Source organism: Lithobates pipiens, unplaced genomic scaffold (assembly GCF_037356315.1).
Source record: "Lithobates pipiens isolate NorthernLeopardFrog02 unplaced genomic scaffold, aLitPip1_a1.2 Scaffold_6, whole genome shotgun sequence".
NCBI classification, from domain to species: domain Eukaryota; kingdom Metazoa; phylum Chordata; class Amphibia; order Anura; family Ranidae; genus Lithobates; species Lithobates pipiens.
The window spans coordinates 11,152,297-11,175,168 of NW_027507881.1; the positions used below are offsets into that span (position 1 = coordinate 11,152,297).

Below are 22,872 nucleotides of genomic sequence, written 5' to 3' on the forward strand. Positions count from 1 at the left end.
CAGGCCTAACAAGTAGTGTTTAGGGTCTAATGGAATATCTACCTCCAATATAGATTGTAGTAGGGATTGGACCATGGACCAAAAAGGCACAATCAAAGGGCAGCTCCAGAAAATATGATAAGGGGTGCCCTCATCTTGTTGGCATCTCCAACACAACTTAGATACGGAATGATCATATTTATGTAACATTTCAGGGGTTTTGTACCAGAACATTAGTATCTTGTAGGCCGTCTCTCTCTGCTCCACACATCTGGAGACTCTAGAAGTAGAGGTCCAGATGTCCTGCCATTGGGAAATGGTTAAGGGGGATGGTAAAATTGTAGCCCATCTTCTCATATAGAGATGTGTGTCTGTGGTGGGTGAGATTGAATTGTGGAGGGCACTATAAATAGAGGATATAAGTCCTTTCTGGCACGGGCCTTGTGAGCACAAAGTTTCAAAAGTGTTAGGGTTGGCCAGAGTCAGGTCAGGAGATCTAGAGTGGAAATAATGTTTGAATTGAATGTTAGAGAAAGAGAGTCGATCAGGAATGCCATATTTGTCCTGAAGCTCAGGAAAGGATAGGAATTTGCGAGATACTGGGTGCACCAGATGGCGGAGTTGAAAGACGCCAGACCTATACCAAGGAAACATATTCTTCACCGAGAGGCTGTCAGGCATATCCGGATTAAAAATTACATTCAGCAGGGGTGAGCATGGAGAGGAGAGAGAGAACCGTTTGTGACACTGTTTCCATATGGAGAAAGTAAAAAGCATCGGTCCCAGGCATATATGCCTAAGCTGAGCCATAGAGGAGGTCAGATCAGACCATAGCATGGAGCATGGATGGACCGGGGTGACCACACTCATTTCTAGCTCTGACCATCTACTGGTAGCAAAATATGACGACCAGGAGACAGCCGCCACAAGGTGCGACGCATAGTAATACTTCACGATATCAGGGGCTCCCAGTCCTCCATGAGATCGTGGAGCAAAAACCACCGTTTGGGCAATCCGATGCCTCTTATTCCCCCATATAAATTTAGCAAAGGCTCGCTGAATATTCCTAAGCTGAGGCATGGAGATAGTAACTGGTAACGTTTCAAAAAGATATAAAAACTTAGGGAGTATGGCCATTTTCAATACATTAATCCTACCCAGGAGAGATAGGGGGCAGGACGACCAACTTCTGAGTAGACTATGCGTTTCCACTATTAAGGATGTATAGTTAGCTTCATAAAGGGAGCCGTACTTGGCGGTCAGGTTAATGCCAAGATATTTGAGAGAAACGGGGCACCAACGGTAGGGGTACGTGGATTCCAAGGAAGCTTGAAGTGCGGGGGGAATATGAATAGGGAGCGCTTCGGTTTTAGACGTGCACTACATGGTTTTAGTAAATCTGATAGTGTGTATGGACTTTTTTTTATCTTTACAAGAAAACTCAGCTTATATTAGGGTGACCAGATGTCCCCAGTTTCAGGGGACAGTCCCCGGATTGAGGACACTGTCCCTGGACCAATTCTGTCCCCGGACTTCAACAGGAGCTGGGGCAATTTTGAAAGACAGTCAGTGCAGAATAAAAAAAAATCTGAATTACAACCCGCCCCCCCGCTCCTACTAGCTTAGGGGTGTATTTTTTTCCATTATCTGTGTCCCTTTCTGATGATGATGTGCTGGTCGGAGCGGATGGACTATTTCTTCCGCTTTCGGCACATGCCCATTCAGCTCCGCTCACATGTTATTCTGCCTTGGCTCAAATCCCGACCAGCCGCCTGCCTGATTATCTCCTTACCTTCCCCGGGAGAGTAATTTTCCTCCACTCCCCACCCAGTAGTAGCCGGGGCCCGGAGAGTGAGACCTGAGAGGCTGTGAGGCAGGTGGCGGCAACGGCGGAGGCAACGGGCAGAGAGAGGCAGCTGATGATGTCCAGCAGCAGGAATAGAGGGGGAGGGGATCCAATCGGGGGGCTACCAGTGCCTTCAAGGCTTCAACACAGGTGTGCTTTGGGGGCATCTGTGAATAGACTACATTGCACTGTGTCTGTCTCTCTGGCATAATGCATGGTATCAGAACTCACAGGCAGCACCACTTATTGGTCAGAAGTTAACAAAATGATCACCCAGCAGGCATGCTCTGAAGCAAGTACGAGACGGCAGCTATTGGCTACTGGCTATTGAACTTCCTTTTTCTAGTCCTGTCGTCCGTGTTGTACGTCATCGCGCTCTAGACAGTCGGACTTTGGTGTGACCGTGTGTAGGCAGGACAGTTTCAGTGGAATTGCGTTGGAACTCGGTAAAACCTTTGGCGTTTATTCCGACGGGAAAACCGGTCATGTGTACGCGGCATTAGTGTCCGATTTGTCCAGCGCAATATTGCAGTCCCGCGATGAGTCCCTGATTGCTGCCATTACTAGTTATAAAAAAAAAAAAAAAAAAAAAAAAAAAAAAAAAAGGATATCCCCGGATTTCATTTTAAAAATCTGGTCACCTTAGTTTATATACCCTGTTTCCCTGAAAATAAGACCTAGTGCGATTGTCGGTGATGGCTGCAATATAAACCCTACCCCCTAAATAAGCCCTAGTTAAAGTCCTTGTAGGTCTTAATTTTAGGGTAGGGCTTATTTTTGGGGAAACAGGGGTAGTGAAATTCAGTATTTTCAAATCCCTCAGACTGTTTTAGGCCGGGTTCACACTGCTGCGGGGGGTGATCCGGATGTGATTCGCACCGCACTGCAGTGCAAATCACATCCGATCTCCGTAGCGATGCGAGTTCAGCCATACAGATAGTATGGCTGAATTCGCATCGCTCCCGCAGCAAACTCGCACAGGACCCTTTTTTTGGTCCGCAGCAGAATCGGATCGCATGGGTGTTCACACCATGCGATCCGATTCCTGTCCGAGTTTGCAGATCGCACTGCGATATGCGGACGGATCTGGGGGTGTCATTAACATTTCATTGACACTCCCAGCCATTCGCATAGGGCAGTGTGAACTGCCGGCGGGAGTCATGCGATGCGGGAAAACGCAGCGGATTCGCGGCGTTCCCGCATCGCTGTGGTGTGAACCCAGCCTAAATGTTGGTTTTTCAAATCAGTATACCTCCCAAATTTTTAAGATGGGAATGAGGGACACATATCAGCAAAAGTATGCAGGCATAGGACACACCCCTTGCCACGCCCCCCTTTAAAGGAGAATTGTACAAAAAAAAAAAAAAAAAATTGGTTAAACCCACAAGGGCTTTTTTTACCATTACTATTCCTTTATATTGGCTTGTAGAATTTACAAATGCAGCAATTTAAAAATCAGATGAAAGGTTTAGCACCAAAAAACACTTTTTGAAAGATAAAATGTGTATTTTATATACAGCTATATAGATCAGACCAAAATGAGGGGGGGAAAGAGGGACATTGCTCCAAATCAGGGACAGTCCCTCCAAATCAGGGACAATTGGGAGCAATGCATCATCAGGCTTGCCTCTGCTTTTAAAAATTTAACATCTGATGCCGCGTACACACATTTGGAAATTCGGCCAGCAAAAGACCGATGGGAGCTTTTCATTGGAAAATGGGACCGTGTGTGCTCCATCGGACTTTTGCTGGCGGAATGTTTCTAGAGGAAAAGAGATTTAATCTCCAAATACGGAAAGGTTTCTTCACAGTAAGAGCTGAGAAAATGTGGAATAGACTCCCTGTGGAGGTGGTTCTGGCCAGCGCAGTAGATTGCTTTAAGAAAGGCCTGGATTATTTCCTTATTGTACATAATATAACTGGGTACTGACATTTATAGGTAAAGTTGATCCGGGGGAAATCCGATTGCCTCTCGGGGATCAGCTTTAGCAAATTGGATCATGCTCTGCTGGGGTTTTTTTTTGTCTTCCTCTGGATCAACTATAAAATTGGGTATATGGGATTGTATGATATTATTATTTTTTTTTTTTGTGGTTGAACTAGATGGACTTGTGTCTTTTTTCAACCCAACTATGTAACTGCTAAAATAAGTGTGAAATTGAAGACTTGCCTGGGTGTAAGAAGATGTCCGCTGCCGCCTTCGTGTGCTGTCACATCAGGGAACCTATTGAAACGCCTAAGGAATGGACAATAAGCAATTTTGTTGGCAACGTCACCTCCTTTGCATTTTCTGATGGATAGCGGTATTCTGATAGAACACCGGTGTTCCCGTCAGAATCAGCGACGCATCAGAATAGGTAACAGAGGTGACATTTTGCTGCAACACCACGGCAGCCATCTTGCTACACCCCGCACTTGTCCACAGTAAGCTTGCAGTAAGAAGGCAGTAGCGGACATCTTTTTACACCCACCCACGTGTTGCATTTCACACTTATTTTTAACAGTAAAATGAGCTTATATGGTGAAATACGGTATTTAGAAATCTGTCTGACTGATTTGACAACAAATTTTAAAAGCAGTAGCAAGCCTGCAGATCTCACAGGTTTGCTAATCTGACAGAACACCGCTACTTTTAAAATTCAACATCAAAACAGTCTGAGGGATTTCTAAATACTGTATTTCACTATATAAGCTCAGTTTACTGTTAAAAATAAGTGTGGAATGCAAGACTTGGGTGGGTGTAAAAAGATGTCCGCTGCCGTCTTCTGACTGCAGGCTTACTGTGGCCGAGTGTGAGGTGTACCAAGATGGCGGTGACAAAAACGTCACTTCTGTTACATATTCTGTTGGGTAGCAGTATTCTGATAGAGCACCGTCAGAATCGGCCACCCATCAGAATACGTAATGTCACAACACCACGACAGCCATTTTGCTACACCCCTCACTCGTCTGTGGTAAGCCTGAAGTCAGAAGGCGGCAGTGGACATATTTTTACAACTAGCCAAGTCTTGAATTTCACACTTATTTTTACCAATAAACTGAGCTTATATAGTTAAATACAGGTTTTTCAAATCCTTGACACTGTTTTGATGTTGAATTTTAAAAGCAGCGGCAAGCCTGCTGATCTCACAGGTTTACTAATCTGACAGAACACCGCTGCTTTTATAATTCAACATAAAAACAGTCAGACGCTAAATACTGTATTTCACAATATAAGCTCAGTCAGTTTAGTGGTAAAAATAAGTGTGAAATATAAGACTTGGCTGGGTGTAAAAAGATGTCTGCTGCCGCCTTCTGACTGCAGGCTTACTTACTGTGGACAAGTGCAGGGTGTAGCAAGATGGCCATCGCAGGGTAGCAATGGAACGGCACTTCCGTTACCTAATCTGACAGGTCGCCGATTCTGACAAGACACCAGCGATGTTTACAAAGTTCTGTGTGACCTGTCAGGAAATGGAGTCCGCCTTATCTGTGTTTCCCGTCAGGATCGGCGAACCGTCAGATTAGGTAATGGAAGTGAGGGACCATCAGCTGCGCATGCGGTCCACCGCTACCAGGTTTGCTCATCTGACAACACCTGTGTTTATACAAAATCTCAAACCTGGAAGAATATCAAACCCAGGTCACTTCCTGTGACGTAGCATCAGCTGTTCAGCAAACCTGATCAGCATGCGCAGCAGCAATTACGTTAGCGTGGATGTCGGTGCACTCAGGAATTTGCATGTCAAATTCCTCGACCGATGATACAGCACATGCGCGCGCAAATACACTAACGCTTTTGAGATGTACGGTGTTTAACGGCTACTCTACCAAGCACTCTAACTGCGCATGCGTGCAGTCAGTGCTTAACTACTTGTAAGTGTTGTAATGTAAGCAGACGTTAGTGTGTTTCGTAAGCGTTAGTGTATTTGCGTGCGCATGTGCTGTATCGTCGGTCGACGAATTTGACATGCAAATTCCTCAGTATGCCAACACCAGCGGTGACGTCATTGATGACGCGCGGTGCATGCGGTTTTGTGAAACGGCTGATGCCACGTCACAGCAAGTGACACGGCTTTGACATTCTGCCAAGTTCGATCATTTGTCCAAACACCTGCAGTCAGAAGAAGGCAGCGGACATCTTACTACACCCAGCTATGTCTTGAATTTCAGAGTAATTTTAGCAGTAAAGTAAGCATCTATACATAAATAAATATAGTATATTGACATCTGTGATGCTGTTTGGATGTTTCATTTTGAAAGCCTAAATGTTTAGCACAGAGCAGTGCGGGGTGTACCAAGATGGCCTCCGCCAGCTTCCTACTGCTGAAGCCCAGCTTCTTTAAAAATGTAACATCAAAACAGCATCACAGGTGTCAACATATATTTATATACATTTTACTTCTAAAAATTACTTGCTTCAGGGCCAGTTCATACTACATGCAGCCCAGTGCGTTTTTTTTTCTGCGTCAAAAACACATGGATAGTAGGTTATATAGTTTCCAATGGCATAGTTCACACCAATGCGCTCAGTTTCAGGGCGTTCCAATTCCAGAAAAAAAAGTCTTACCCCTCACTGTACTAAAATAAAATGTATGTCTTCCCCCCCCCCCCCCCCACAAATAGTGTATATTAATTGGTTTGTGTGAAAGTTCTAGCGTCTACAAACTATAGTATATATACTGGAATTTGTAAAACATTTTTCTTTTATATACTAGTAATTGCTGTGATCAGCGGGATATAATGGGACTGCTATAGTGCAGCAGGCAATCTGACACCGACACTGGGGGGGGGGGGATGGAATAACTGCCACTGACACTAATACAGTGATCAGTGCTAATGCTATACACTGTCACTGTACTAATGATGCTGGCAGGGAAAAGGTGAATATCTAGGGGCAATCAAAGGTTTAAATGTGTGCCTATTAGACATGTGCACTACCGAAAATTTGTTTATTTCCTTTTTTTATTTTTTCCGTTTATTGGATCATTCGTTATCGTGGCATTTGTAACTTCGGATGCATTCGTAATCGATACGTTCGCTAACAGTTACTTTAGCCAAATTTGATAGGAAGTTCCAATACCTATAATTTGATAGTTTATAACAATAAATTCTAATAATAAAAACTATAATAATAGTTTGGTCTCAACAGAGTGTACGTGGTGGAAGTGCGAGTGGGGGGGGGGGGGGGGGGGCAGTGCACGCTCATGGACTGACGACAAACTACGGTACTTAAAAATCTCCATAGGCGACACTTTAAAAATGTTTACAGGTTACCAGTTTAAAGTAAGACACCATACACACTATTAGATTTTCTGCAGATTGTCTTCAGATTTACCAAAACCATATAATATGAGGTCAAACCCTAGGAGTTTCAATTTGTATGCAATCAGGCAGGCCCTTGTATTACATGGTTTTGGTAAATCTGAAGACAAAAATGTGCAGAAAATCTAATGGTGTGTATGGGGTCTTAGGTTAGTCACACATGGGTCGAATTTTCAAAAGAATTTTCTTTTGAAAATCAGAAAATTGGTGCGTTTTGTGATCCGATGGCGCCACCGTTGATTTCGAAATTCGGCCAACCAAGCCTTCAATATCGTTTCGTGTTTCTGTTTTTATAAAGTGCACTCCTAGTGTTGACGCATTCAACATAGTCCAGTGATATAGTGTTATTTAAAGTGCAAGAAAGTGCACTCACTGTGGAAATAAAAAGGTGCTACCAATTGTGCAAAATACAAATAAAGTGCAGCAAATTGTCCAAAGTCCAAAGGTCTGTGTCCATTCACTCCAAATTCCTGTGATTAAAGTGCTCTCCGTGCCCTTACCTTATGGGCTTTGGAAAAGCTCCCTTATAAAGATCTTATCCCCCCCCCCCCCCCCCCCCCGTCTGTGATTATAGGTCAATCCAGCAATACAAGTTGGGTTGTGAAACGAATGGCCACTCCATAGTGGTATTCACATGTAAAATGAATGGGCCTCCAATAGTGCATTACCCAAATAATATACACTTTATTAAATATAAAATTGCTGCTTACGTCAGTAGCTAAAAATAGGCCAGACTTCTGACGTCACTGTAAAGCCTCATACCCACGATCAGACTTTGTACAAACTTTCCTGTGGATTTTTGTACAAAGGGCGACGGCCGAGAACTTGTATTGCATACACACAGCAGGACTTTTTCAGCCAACTTTCACCAAATCACGTGGTTTTTCTGCTCTTTACCGCCACCTTTGGTCAACTTCTGTATTGTTGTCTGATCTTTTGCATTGGTTCTGAGCATGCGTGTTTGTACTTTGTACAAAAGTCCTATGGTTTTCTGTACACACGATCGGACTTTTGTTGCCAGAAAGTTTGTCCGTTCGCACAGCCAACAAAAGTCTGATGAAAACCAAAAACGTTTGTCCAATGGCACATACACACGGTTGGATGTTGCTCCAAAACAGCTAATTTGCATGTTTGTTGTCAAAAAGTCTGATCATGTGTATGGGCCTTTACAGAGCGACCGCCGAACAGGAGTGAGAGGAAGAGAATCAAGCATTCAGCGGCTGCATGGAGGAATATAGAAAGCTAATTTCCTCTATATGCAGCCCCCAGCCGATCCTCCTATCCAACTTATTTTACTGCCCCCCCCCAGTTCACCTCGTTCTCTCTGCCACCCCCCCCCCCCCCGCCCCACAGTTTTCTCCTCCCCTGTTCTTTGCCCCCTGTGCTCCCCCCCCCCCCCAGTGCTCTCCCCCGTTATCTCCCCATCACTCTCCAGCCCCCCATTCTCCCCACCCCTGTTCTTTCTGCCCCCCTGGTGCTCTCAAGCTCCACCCATCGCTCTCCAGCCCTGTTCTTTTTGGCTTGCCCCAGCACTCTCCACCCCCCCCCCCTTGCATTTTTTCCCCACCCATGTGCTCTCCACCCCCCCCATAATGCTCTCCAGTCCCCCGTGCTTTCCCCCCTGTTCTTTCTGGCCCCCACTGGTGCTCTCCACTCCCCCCTGCTCTTTGTACCCTCCCCAGTACTCTCCAGCCCCCCCCCCCGTGCTCTTCACCACACCACACTCTTAGCCCCCCCCCCCCGCAGTGCTCTCAAAATCCCCCCAGCGCTCTCCGCTCCCCACCCCTGTGATGTCCAATCCCCCCTGCTCTTTGCCCCACCCATGTGTTCTTCAACCCCACCAGAACTCTCTGCTCCTCCTTCTCTCCAGCTCCCACCCAGGCTGAAGGTGCAGGTGGCTAGGGACTACTCCATTTCACAGCAAACAGATCCACTAGAAGGAGCGCCGTCCCCATCCAAAACAAGAACAGACCCTACCTGCTGCTGGCCGTCATGGTTATCCTGCTGGCATGCAAGGTACCGTACAGAGCATCAACAGCACACCTTCCCACAGACAGGGACATGGGGCACAGGAGGGGCTGCAATGATGGGCACAGTGAGACTGCATTCACAGCACAGTAAAGCTGCATTTGATGAGCATAGTGAGATTGTATTCACAGGCAAGGTATAGCTGCATTTGATGGGCACTGGTGAGGCTGCATTGAGCTCTTGCATCAAGTCTGCAGTCTCTGACCATCTCCTGTATCATGTCTGAAGTCTCTGAGAGAGTCTGGAGAGGAGTCAAGAGTGGGAGCACCGCCAGGATGGGGGTCATGGGAGAAGGCAGACTTGTGTGGACAGGAGACTATAGGATAAAACCACAGCCCCCAAGCTGGAGCCGACTCCGGAGAGGAGGTCAGAGACAGCGCCGCCAGGCGGGGGTGGGGTCACTGATGTAAGGGGGCACTGATAAGAGTTTTCTCCTTATATTAGTAACCCCCCCCCCTTACCTTAGTGTATTCTTTCTGCAGAAGGTCCCCCCCAACATTCTGAGTTCCTGGGGTCCCCATTGCTGATTGACCACTTACCACTTTTAACGTGCGTGTGCGTGTGCGTGTGCGTGTAATCTATCCCCTATAGGATTTCATATCTATATATAATACACTCTTCATCAAATGTGCTTTAAAATGTATGGCTTTACCCTTCATGAACAAGAAAATAATGACGTTTGCTGTGGGGCTGGTATAAAAATTTTTTTTCTAGGGCTGGTTTTTATTCCCAGTCCGGCCCTGCCCTCAGCACCTGACAATTACTTGGAATTTAATAATCATGAACTTATAACACTTAAGCGATGAGTGTCTGTTTTGATGTTCACTGTCTTGTAACCGACACTATGACCTTTTTGAAATCATCTCACACACTGTATACGATCCATACAATCACAGAAATGTTCAAGTCTCTGTTGTAGTGGTGGGGCCTCACCCCCCTTTTTGGGTGTTTAATAAAACTTTATATTTGAACAAAATAAATAAATACCCTTCACCCCCAACCAGAAGTGCTCCCCTAACAGGGGAGTCACCACCATATCTATCCGCATCAGAACTTGCGGTTAACAATGCAACAGCACATTATACTCAAAAGTAACTGTATTTTAAAGGAAAAAAAAAAAACGAAGTGCAATTGCAACATCACACGGCCGCCTGCAAAAATTTGTAGCTGAAGCAAGTATCCGAAGATGCGCGGACATCCACTTTGTATAATTGTGTGAACGGACAACTAGGATGCCGCCTTACACACTTGAGCGACTGATGCTTGATGTCGGAAGGCCCAAGAGGTTCCAATTGCCCTGGTGGAATGGGCCGTGACAGGAAAGGGGGACACCTGCCCCTTCAAGGCATAGGCCTGTACCACGATCTGTCTGATCCACCTGGAAATGGTGGCCGACGAGACGGCCATACCCTTTTTTCCAGGCCAGCTACAGAAACAAACAAAGTCTCACTTCTGCAAGGGAGCCGTGGCAGACAAATACACCCTTAGAGCCCAGACCACACCCAGGGAATAAAGGGTCACCTCCTTAGGATGTGTCAGTTTAGAACACAGAGATGGTAACACAATATCTTCATTGATGTGGAACGCAGAAACCACCTTTGGCAGAAGAGAAGATTACGGACGCAACACCACCTTATCTTTAGGGCGGCTAGCAAGACAAGGCCACCAGTTCCAAAACCCTCCTGGCCGATGTAATGGCCACTAGGAAGACCACTTTCTGGGAAAGTATCAACCAGGGAATTTCTCTGATGTTCTCAAACGGCGGTTTCTGAAGCGCCAATAACACCAGGTTCAGTTTCCACGGAGGTAAAGGTGGTCGCTGAAAAAAAAAAAAAAAGCCAGCCAAAGCTGATATTTGTCCTTTAAAATGGTGCTTAAAGTGGTTGTAAACCCTGCCCCATGTAAATCAGCATTAAAAAAACCCTGCTTGTAGATATCTCCTTACTTTTAGTATTGTTGTTCTGTAGAATGAAGTCACTGAGCATGCCCAGATCACCCCCGATTTAAGGCACACTATGTGCTTATCTGTTATCAGGACTTCCGACAGCACAACACTGAAATCTGCTGATCACTCAGAGCTTCCTCCTACAAACCATGTGACCTCACATACAGTGTAAACTTGGCCATTACTGCAGTCTTATCAGCTGACGCTGATAGTATGAAAAAGGTAAACGGACATCAGCACAAGCAAATACTATGAAAATACAAGTAAGCTATGAACAGGGAAGCAGGGTTGCCATAGAAACTGTGGATTGAGAAGGAGGCTTGGTTAACAGTACAGGGAGTGCTCAATGTAAGGGCGGAAATACATTCCACTGTGGACTCCGAAAACAATACTTAAGATGGCACTGCCTAACCCCTGGAAATACGTTTTTTAAAGTTTCTCTAAACAGTAAGTAATATGTGATTTGGGCTGAATTACAGTGGCTATAGTCCGATAATGACTTATAAATTAACTAAATGAAAAGCAGCATCAGAGTAGGAGAGTTTACTTCCTCTTTAAAGCCAATTTCTGGTCTACTCCTCGCTGTAGAAACAGTAGGATCCTGGAAACAGAATGGGTGCGGACACCATCCTCTCTTCACACATGGAGATGTAGGCCTTCCAGGTACGATGGTATATCTTTAGAGAAGATTTCCAGGCTCTCACCATGGTTGAAATCACAGAGTCTGAGAGACCTCGGTTCCTTAGCACCTGGCTCTCAACAGCCATGCCGTTAAAACCAGCGATGGTAAAGCAGGATTGAGACAGAAGGTCTTCTCACATCGGTAGTCGCCAGGGAGCGTCCGCAACCAGGCATACTAAGTTTCTGTACCAGGGGTGCCGAGGCCAAGCTGGGGCAATCAGAATTACTGGAATCCCTTCGGTCTCCACTCTGCGGAGCAGAGCTTTAACGGAGGAAAGGTATAGACCAGTCAGTCAGTACTGATCCCACGGAGCCACCAGCACATCAAGGTAGCCTACGATTGCGATCCCGCGTTGTCGCAACAACACCAAAATTGGGGCCAAAACCTTGGTAAAGACTCAGGGGTCTGATGCCAAGCCAAAGGGGGAGAGCCACAAACTGGTAGTGGGCTTCCCCATCTGCAAATCGCAGAAACCTGATGCCAGAGGTATATGGGTATGTGCAGGTACGCATCTTGGATGTCCAAGGACGCCAGGGAGTCCCCTTGGAGTGCAGCGACCACTGAGTGAACTGATTCCATTCTGAACCTCTGTACCTTTACAAAGTAATTGAGGGCTTTCCAGGTCCAAGATTGGACGTACCCCTTCCTTTTTGGGGACAACAGATTGTAATAGAAGCCCTGGAACCTTTCCGAGTCCGGAACCAGCACTAGCACCCTGCGACTTAGCAGGTCCCTTACCACCACCATTAGGGCCTCCCGGCAAGCCGGAAGGGAAGAATCTGTTTGGATAGAGTATCTTGTAGCCAGAGAAAATCAGTTCGTAGACCCATTCATAGGTTGGACAGCCAAGAGGCCCACTGGGCTGCAAACTCCCGAAGGCGGTCCCCCACTCGAGAGCCGGGCAGGGGCAAACCTTCATACGGTAGCACTTTTGCTCGCAGGCTCATTAGGCTTGTGGTTCCAGGGACGCTTTTGTCCCTCAGAGGTCAGGCTGGGAGCGTTTAGACAAAGACCCGGGCAGATGAAAAAGCCTCTTGTGAGCAGAAAACGAGGGCCCTTGCCTGCAGCGTGGCTCCTTAGTCTTCCTGGTCTGCGGCAGTAAGGTACTATTTCACCCTGTGGCATTCTTAATGTCATCCAACAAGGCTCTAAAGAGCCGCTCAATAAGGAAGGCTAGATCCGTCAGGGCTTTCTTTAGATGCTTGGTCCGCAGACCAGCATTTCAGCCAAATCAGGCGCCTCAGCACCACTGCTGACACTGAAGCCCTGAATAACAGAGGGAACGTATACAGGGCCGCGTCACAAAAGTACTTAAGGCCTTGTACTAACTGGTCTGCTAGTTCCACGCAGACAGGGGAGGCCTGTTGCTTCCCCAACTCACGGTGCAAAGGTTTTGCCACTCAGTAAGTGTCTGTGACAAGTGCTGAGGCCAGTACTGGTCACACTGCTGAACCCACAACCCTAAACAAGGAACGGGCCACTGCCTCTGCCTTCCTGTCCGTGGAGTCAAACACAGGAGCCCCCTCTACCAGGATCGTGGTTACTTTATTTAACTGGGGGGGTCCGCTACCAGAGGAGCCAACCAATTTTTTAAGAAGGCTCTCCTCACCAGGGTAATGCACCATCATACTTTTTTGGTCCTGAAAAGGTCCGTTGCGGTCTTCCCCAATCCTTGTATATGAACTTATCGAAATAAGTCAGATATGGAAACACCTTTAGGTGCACATGCTGGCTTACGGGACCCAAAAGGGACCGCTACTTCAGCAGAAGAATCTGCTGTACCCTGAAAATTCAGGATATCATGCACAGCGGTGATAAGTGCTCCAACTAGCGCTTTGTCTTGCGGACCCAGACGGGGGTTCATCCTCACTGTCCGAACGGTCCTGGTCAGTGTCATCTGAAACGACAGAGCAGGGGCCAGCAGTCTCAGCGGGGCTCGAGTCTGCGTCAGAGCTCTCCCCGGACTTGGGGGGGGGGGGGGGGGCAGGGCCTCCTTTTTACCACCTTTGCACCCACACACCACCTCCATCTTGGCAATAAACATATCAAGGACCGCCGACAAAGCGTCCAAAGGCACTGCACTGTTTGCAGACTAGCTGGTTGCAATTGTCGGGAGTTCAGGGAAAGAAACCAGTTTCTGAAGCCATACTGACCCACACTGTCTGCCACTTTTGGGGACTTAGGACAGGTGCACAGTCCCCCCCTCCTAGCTGCTGCATATTGAGGGGCCCCCACCGCAGGACTGTTCAGCTAAAAGTGCCCGCATCCTGTGTCAGCTCCCAGGTTTCCTCAGTGAGGAAACCACGCTGTTCTGAGTGGCAGGGACCAGCGCTGAGCATAAAAGCCGCGCTGGGCTACAACAAAATGGCCGCCCGGTATAAGGGACATAATCATAGGGAAAATGGCCGAACTACAGCAAAATGGCTCCTGACCATGCTTTCCACTGAGGCACACCAAACATGGCCGACAAACTATTGTAGACCGGGAAAGGACAATGAAAATGGCAGCAGAACAGCGATATGGGGATCAGCATATGCAGACCTCCAGACACCCAGCAGGGAGACCACAGACATCCAGGGATACAAAGCAGGAAAAAAAAAAAAAAACAAGCTGCAGAAAGCAGGCTGAGGGGTTGTTACGGGACCACCCCCTGGGCAGAACTATAAAGTTCTGTATTTTGTTTCACATGTATAACATGTTCTGCCTAGTCCTCTCCTGAAGGTGGCGTAACAACCCTATGGTCAAGAATAATGGAGCTGTGTCAGTCAGCAAACGATAGAGAAAAAACAACCACACACCCCTCAAGCAATACACACCAAATGGAGCATGTGCAGAGTGATGCCAAAGGCTCTGTCTTACCAGATGGATTGGGTAGAGTGGAAGAGGAGGATCAGAGAAGACTGGATCAAAAAGCCTTTTTACACAATGCACAGGATTAACCCCACTTTACTGCATGATTTTACACTTTCATTGAAGTAAAGAAACCACACAAAAAAAAAAAACAGACACCCCTCAGGGTTACACAAAAGATTTTTGGCTAAAGGAGCAATTTTATTCAAGTGAATGTCATATGAATTGAACATCAACTTATCTGAAATCTTAAAATCAAAAAAAAAAACTAAGGGAATTAATACAGTAGACAAGCATTTTTGTCCAACTTAAAACTGTGTTCATACAAACCCGGCCACTATTGTGGGGGTCTGAAGTATGTTCTAGCGTATTTCCAACAGGAAATTAAATTAGAAAATCAATTGCGGTTAAATATGAAAAAAAAAAAATCCCTTTATTGCGGTCTACGGAATACTAGAATGTGTTCTGGGAGGTACAAAAGGGCAGGATGGTTATTCACCCACCTTGGTGGTTTATAAACCTATATCTGAAACAATGGTAGGCACATAAAAAGGGGAACAAACAAAAAAAACCAGTGCAAGGGAAACAAAGTGGAGGTTTAAATGACAAACATGAATTCATTTTTAAACTTGCAAAAAAACAAACAAAAAAAAACCCAAAAACAAAAAACTTTTCACCGTGAATACCCCTCCCCTCTTTCTTTAGACCAATATTAAAAAAAAAAAAAACTGAGTTTCAAAAGACTTATGTCCCATGGATGCAGCTTAGCTGCCTTTCTTAAACTTAAAACCCAACCCAGGCATGATAAATGCACCGAATATTGCTCAAAAAAGGGGATCTGTACCTTTACGTCTATGTAGTATTACATGGGGGCTGCCAATTTTTTGTTGTTCTCGTTTTCTCTTGGTTCTGCTGGATATCCCAGCTGCCATTGTACTTCTGGAGATTCCACTGCTGTACATCTGTTGGCCGTGTCTCTTGCCCCCTCTCCACTTAAGTCATTCACAAAGCACTGCTTGCATCGGAGCTGGAGGTACATTGGTAGCGGTATGAACCACGATAAAGCCTTTTAAAAAAGGCCGGAAGACAGCCACCTGCATTCCACTACACAGGTACAGCGAAGACTTCCTTAGAAATGTAAATCCAGTGCATTTATACGCATTGGGCTTTCAGTAGGATGTTCCCGTTGTGCCAAGTCTTCTTGGTTTAGGTCCCCTGCATCCCACCCCATATCTTCCAGAGCATCGGGGGTTATTACCACAGAGGGGCTGTCAGGAGCTGGACTATGCCTGCTGTACCATTCATAAAATACATACTACAGCTTCTATGAACAACATAGGAAAACTGAATGGGGGGGGGGGGGGCGAGTGGGTGAACGATTGTACTACATGGATAAACCCATCATTTACCCGCTCGCTCCCCATGCAGTGTTCTTATGTTGTTAATAGAAGCTGTAGTATGAATGGCACAGCAGGAGTAGAAAGGGCAGGCAGAGTCAAGTCCTAACAGCCCCTTTAGTTGCATTAACCCCTGCTACACCAGAAAATTATTAAGGCAGTGGTAGGAAAGACAACAAAATTTCTCCTAAACCAAGAAGATTCAGCACAAGGGACATGTCATACTAAAATTGAGTTAGGTCCCTTGTGCCGATTTTTAGGTTTGTAATTTACGCTAAACTAAGACTCCATACACACTATTAGATTTTCTGCAGATTTTTGTCTTCAGATTTAACAAAACCATGTAGTGCAAAGGTCTTGCGGATTGCATACAAATTGAAACTCTTAAGGTTTGACTTCATATTATATGGTTTTGGTAAATCTGAAGGCAAAAACCTGTAGAAAATCAAATAATGTAGTTTAGGATAAATTACAAACCTAAAAACCAGCACAAGGGACAGGTTCCACAGGCAACCATGGACTCCCGGTTCCACAGGCAACCATGGACTCCCGGTTCCACAGGCAACCATGGACTCCCGGTTCCACAGGCAACCATGGACTCCCGGTTCCACAGGCAACCATGGACTCCCGGTTCCACAGGCAACCATGGACTCCCGGTTCCACAGGCAACTTCCCTAATTTGTGCTACATCTGCAAGTGGTTTCAATTGTTTCATCTTAACTATTACAGATAAAGTGGCTGTATAAAAACAGAAGAAAACCTGAAGTTGATGCCCACGGGAACCAGGTTTCATCATTCATTTACTGGATTGAAAAAAGGTCTCTTATTTGCTGCTATAAGTAATTGTTTTACATTTCTCCCAAGCATGAGGCAATAAAGTGTTTTAGGAAGAGTGACAAAATACTCTCCAGTGCGGAAGCAAAGAAAACTAAAAACAGGCGCTCAATGGCACATCTCATCTGGCTTCTGTGCAGTGTTCGTGTGATTATTACTGAAGAATTTTTCATGCAAAACTAAAGGGGCCAGGAATCACCATGCTTCATTACCATGAATGGAAAAGGATTAAAAAAAACAAACAAATTAAGGTTCTTTTTCTAATGTGGGCACTAACTGGCATCAGGTGTGTGTAGGGAAGAAAAAAAAAATTTGAATATATATATATATATATATATATATATATATATATATATATATATATATATATATATATATATATATATATATATATATATATATATATATATATATATATATATATATATATATATATATATATATATATATATATATATATAATTTTATTCTTTTATTATTTATATATTCTCAACCTGCTCCACTGGGCTTAAAAAATTGCTGGCAGAGCTCTGCTTACGGGTGTGAGACTGAAGCTCAACTGTAATAAATATGGAAAAGCACCTTTGTGTTGACTACCAAATCACTCATACGTCATTTTTCTAAGTGGCAAATACAACTGAAGGGGATAATAAATGGGGGAGATTTAATAAAACTGGTTTAAACAAAATCTGGTGCAGCTGTGCATAGTAACCCATCAGCTTCCTGCTTGTTCAATTAAGCTTGGATAATAAAAGCTTGATGCCGATTTGATTGGTTACTATGTACAGCTGCACCAGATTCTTTGTGCGGCAGTTTTAGTAAAATCTCCCCCAAAATGTAGTGCCAAAGTAAAAGCCATTGGGGACCAAAAAAAATAATAAAAAAAAATTACAAGTTCAAAGTGGATTTTTATAGGACGACATTAAAATCTGCTGCGATCAGTAGCATTTTCCATTTTTTTTTTCATATTAAACCAGTTATGAAATTAAAAAGGAGACATAAAATCAGGAAAGAATCAGCAAAACAAAAAAAAATAAAATAAAAAAAAATAAAATAAAAAAAAATCACACAAGAGAAGCCACAAAATGTTTGGGGACTGGTAAGCACCTGCATAGACTGTCAGGTTAACAACAGAACACAATTGTAAAATTAACCATGGTTAATCCCAGTAAATGTACTTCTAAGAATGGTTAAAGTATCTCTTTAAAAAAAAAAAAAAATAAGAAAAAAAGAAAATCCAAGATATATTATACATTGTTGTGTCTATCATTGTATATAAATGCAGTTCTCAACTGTAGAAACTGAAGTTTTGTAAAACGCATTGGCTTGATTTAGTTCCCAGAGTAAGTTTTTTTCAGGTCACAAAACAGCGGTATTTAGTATTAGTGAGAAGTGCGTTTCAGAGCAGGAAAATTGCAGCAATCTAGACAGTCTAATTGTTTGCTGCATCAGCCTGCCGGGACCAGCCTTCTTCTTCCACCCCAGAGTCGTACTCTTCCTCTGTCACCTCTTTATTTTGGGTTCTGGAACAAAAAGAAAAAACAAAACAAAAATTAACCACTTGCACTTTCTCCCCCTTTTCTGCCCAGGGCAAAAATTTCAGCATTCAGCGCTGTTGCACTTTCAATGGCAATTGCGTAGTCATGCAACACTATAATTATATATCTCTAGATCCTTATCTCTCTATCAGGGCCGTCTTAATAGCATCATGGGGCCCCTGGGCAAAGTAATGCTCTGGGGCCCCTACAACGGAGACAACACAGGTAAACAGACATCAAGTAGGTAGGAGGCAGACAAGCGGAGCTTCCCCTTTTGGGTGGAGCTCCGCATTAAAACTACATGAACAATCATTCTGTACAGAAAATAAACAACGGGAAAATACTACATACATAAAGTAACAAAGCTGTCCTGTGCAATATAATATACAGTTGTGCTCATAAGTTTACATACCCTGACAGAATTTATGATTTCTTGGCCATTTTTAAGAGAATATGAATAACACAAACTTTTTTCACTCATGGTTAATAAATGGCTTCAGTCAAACACTATCAACTGTTTTTACTCTCTTTAAATTATAAGCACAACAGAAACTACCCAGATGACCCTGATCAAAAGTTAGTTACCCCAGTTCTTAATACCGTGTATTGCCCTCTTTAACATCAATGACAGTTTGAAGTCTCTTGTGGTATTTGTGGATGAGGCTCTTTATCTTCTCAGATGGTAAAGCTGCCCATTCCTCTTGGCACAAAGCCTCCAGTTCCTGTAAATTCTTGGGCTGTTTTGCATGAACTGCACGTTTGAGATCTCCCCAGAGGGGCTCAATGATATTGAGGTCAGGAGACTGAGATGGCCACTCCAGAACCTTCACTTTATTCTGCTGTAGCCAATGACAGGTGGACTTGGCCTTGTGTTTTGGATCATTGTCATGTTGGAATGTCCAAGTACCTCCCATGCGCAGCTTCCCGACTGATGAATGCAAACGTTCCTCCAGTATTTTTTGATAAACATACTGCATTCATCTTTCCATCAGTTTTGACCAAATTTCCTGTGCCTTTGTAGCTCACACATCCCAAAAACATCAGCGATCCACCTCCGTGTTTCACAGTAGGGATGGTGGACCTTTCATCATAGGCCTTGTTGACTCCTCTCCAATTGTAGTGTTTATGGTTGTGGTCAAAAAGCTAAATTTTGGTCTCATCACTCAAAATGACTTTGTGCCAGAAGGTTTGAGGCTTGTCTCTGCTGTTTGGCATATTGTAAGTAGGATACTTTGTGACATTTGCATAGTAATGGTTTTCTTCTGGCAACTCGACCATGCAGCTCATCTTTCTTCAAGTGCCTCCTAATTGTGCATATTGAAACAGCCACACCACATGTTTTCAGAGAGTCCTGTATTGCACCTGACGTTATTTGTAGGTTTTCCTTTGCATCCCAAACAAATTTTCCTGGCAGTTGTGGCTGAAATTTTAGTTGGTCTACCTGACCATGATTTGGTTTCAACAGAACCCCTAATTTTCCACTTCTTGATTAGAGTTTGAACACTGCTGATTGGCATTCTCAATTCCTTGGATATCTTTTTATATCCCTTTCCTGTTTTATATAGTTCAACTACCTTTTTCCACAAATCCTTTGGCAATTCTTTAGCTTTCCCCATGACTCAGAATCCAAAAAAATGTCAGTGCAGCACTGGATGAAAGATGCAAGGGTCTGTCAGGAGTCCAGAAACTCATCGACCCTTTTATATACACACACTAATTATAAGCAAACCGATTAGGATGGTTACCTTTAATAGCCATTCAAACCCCTTTGTGTCAACTTGTGTGCATGTTATCAGGCCAAAATCACCAGGGTATGTAAACTTTTGATCAGGTTCATTTGGGTAGTTTGTTGCGATTATGATTTTAAAAAAAAGTAAACAAAGTTAATTGATAATAAATGGCTTCAGCCAAACACTAACCATGAGTGAAAGAAAAAAGTCTGTTATCATTAATATTCTCTGAAAAATGGCCAAGAAAATCAAATTCTGCCAGGGTATGTAAACTTATGAGCACAACTGCATCTGCTAGATTGATGACTCTCCAGCACTATGATCCCTCTACACCCCAGATATCCCCCCAGGACTCTTCCAAGCCCTTTAGTGCAAAGAGTGCTGGATATCTGGGCTCACCGTGACACCATCCACAATGCTAATTCTGCAGGCGGGCTCTCAGTGCTGCCGACTCAGCAGCTCCCATTCCAGCTCCTAACCCACAGCCTTTGAGTCCCGAGCATTTGAGCTGCATGGGGCAGGGTCAGAGCATCACTGGTGCTCTGGCGGTGCCCCTCCCTGCTGGCTGTAAAATAAAAGGCATCGTTCTGCACAGCCCACCGCTGCCAGCCTGCCTCCCCTGTGTATCCATCACTCTCAGTGCCATCATGGAGCCCCCTCCAGCGTGGGCTCAAGGACCAGCTGGTCTGGGGAAATGCAGGGGGCCCCCCGGGCCATGCCCACTCATTAAGGCAGCCCTGAGATAGGATAGTTTTTTTTTTTTTTTGGAGACAGATCTTTCTTTAGGTGGCATATAACCATCCCCGCTTTATAGACCAATCACATGTAAACAAGGAAATGCCAGTTATCAGCTTTCCTCCCCCATCACACTGACAGCATCAATCAGTGGCATCTACTCCCAGGGAAGACCTGTACAGGTAATCAGGGAACGGATTGTCAGTACCCAGCAGTGCAGCCCCATCAGCACCCAGCAATATAGGAGAAAAATTTTAAAAATGTTCTAACAAAAACGAATACATTTTTTTTTTGCAAAAAAAAAAAAAAAAAAACACGCACTGGTGATTAAATATCACCAAAAGAAAAGTAGTGTCTCAAAAAAATGATAAAAAACTTAATTTGGTCACAGCACTGCATGACCACGCATTTTTCAGTGTGACAGCTCTCGAAGCTGAAAATTAGCCTCGGCAGGAAGGGGTTAAAGCGGTTAATCACTGAGTTTTTTTTATTTTTTGCTAAACAGAGAAAAAACAAAATAAAAAACTGAAAAAACTTTGAATAAAAAAAGTTTTAGTTCGTTATAAAATTTAGTAAAAAATGAATTTTTTGTATCAGCGCCACCTATGGGTACTGAGGATGCGCCACTGAGGAGCACTGTTGGTGCTGCACTGATAATCAGTACAATGACGATCAGTGTAGACGTCCCCTGTGTGCATTGCCGCTTAGCGGCTCTCCTCATGTGCTGTCAGCACGAGGAGAGGACTAGGAAATTCATTAAAAGTGTCCGCTTCTGCATGTTTTTCTGTGCACAAATGGTGACTTCCACTGAACCAATATCAGTGGAGCTACACATACACAGCAATGATTTGTACAGGCTTTTTTTTTTTTTTTTTTTTTAAAGTGTGAAAGCATCCCATCTCCATGCAGTAGCAGAAGTCTAATGTGATTGCTGGGGGACAGCAGGTACTTTACTCATCTGCATAAGGAGGCAGTTGTTATTCAGACTTACCTAATATAACCAGGCTCTTTCTTTCCTTCCACTACATCCTGATCAACCTCCACGCACACTATGTCAGAGTTCGGAACCTCAAACATCGGCTCAAGAAGCAGCTTTTCCTAAAATGGTAAACGATTTAGAATTTTTTTTAAAAACACAATAAAAGTCTGTGATACAGCAAATACACCCCATACCTCCCAAACAAAAAAAAACGCATGGCATCATTCACTTAAGGTTACTAAATTATTAAATTCATGGTACTAATACTGTCCCCCAAACTTTTCCTTTTCATACACCACATTCTGAACCAGTGAATGTCAACTCACCATCATTTTAAAGAAGAAGTAAACCCTAATGGGTTTACTTCCTCTTTGATTCCCTGCAAAGGTAAAGCATAATGGACTACTATGCATTGCATAGTAGTCCATTATGTGTCACTTACCTGACACAGGAGCCAGCGAAGTCACCGCTGTCCCCTGTAGTCCCGAGCGTCCATCTTCTTGGTGGGTCTCACTGCTCCGGCGCTGTGATTCACCGGAGCAGCGGTGACGACACTCGCGGCATATCACTGCGATCTGCGGCTTACCCAGTGCGCCGCTGTCTATGGCGCATGCACCGTTGACAGCGGTGGCTGTCTTCAGGTAAATATCTCCCAAACCGTATAGGTTTAGGAGATATTTCTTGGACCTACAGGTAAGCCTTAATCTGGGCTTACCTGTTGGTCAAAGTGGTTTGTAAGAGCCGGTTCACACAGCGGGCGATGCGAGGCGACACGACTTGCCTCGCCTCGCTCTCGCAAGTCGCCCCCGTTCTGTACAATGGAACCGTTCTGAGAGGAGCGACTCGAGTCACTCCGACTCAGAAAAAAGGTTCCTGTACTACTTTTGGGCGACCTCGGGGCGACTTGCATTGACTTCTATACAGAAGTCATTTGCAAGTCGCCGCCGAGGCCGCGGCGAGGCAAGTCGGAGTCGCCTCGCCTCGCCTGCAGTGTGAACCGGCCCTAAGGGTTTATAACCACTTTA

At 44.6% G+C, this 22,872-nt stretch overlaps 1 protein-coding gene across 2 annotated transcripts in view; it reads right to left on the reverse strand.

Annotated features, from left to right (window-relative positions):
* Positions 1 to 17,753: 17,753 nt before the first annotated feature.
* The window catches only part of LOC143958231 (ATP-dependent clpX-like chaperone, mitochondrial), an 83,968-nt gene continuing 78,849 nt past the window's right edge, over positions 17,754 to 22,872 (reverse strand). For both annotated transcript variants that reach the window (XM_077467745.1, XM_077467746.1), the window contains 2 exons: positions 21,860 to 21,966; positions 17,754 to 18,388 (listed from right to left, as the gene is read on the reverse strand). In XM_077467745.1, coding sequence (XP_077323871.1) covers positions 18,298 to 18,388; positions 21,860 to 21,966 — 198 coding nt within the window. In that variant the 3' untranslated portion in view covers positions 17,754 to 18,297. The remainder of the gene's footprint in view (positions 18,389 to 21,859; positions 21,967 to 22,872) is intronic.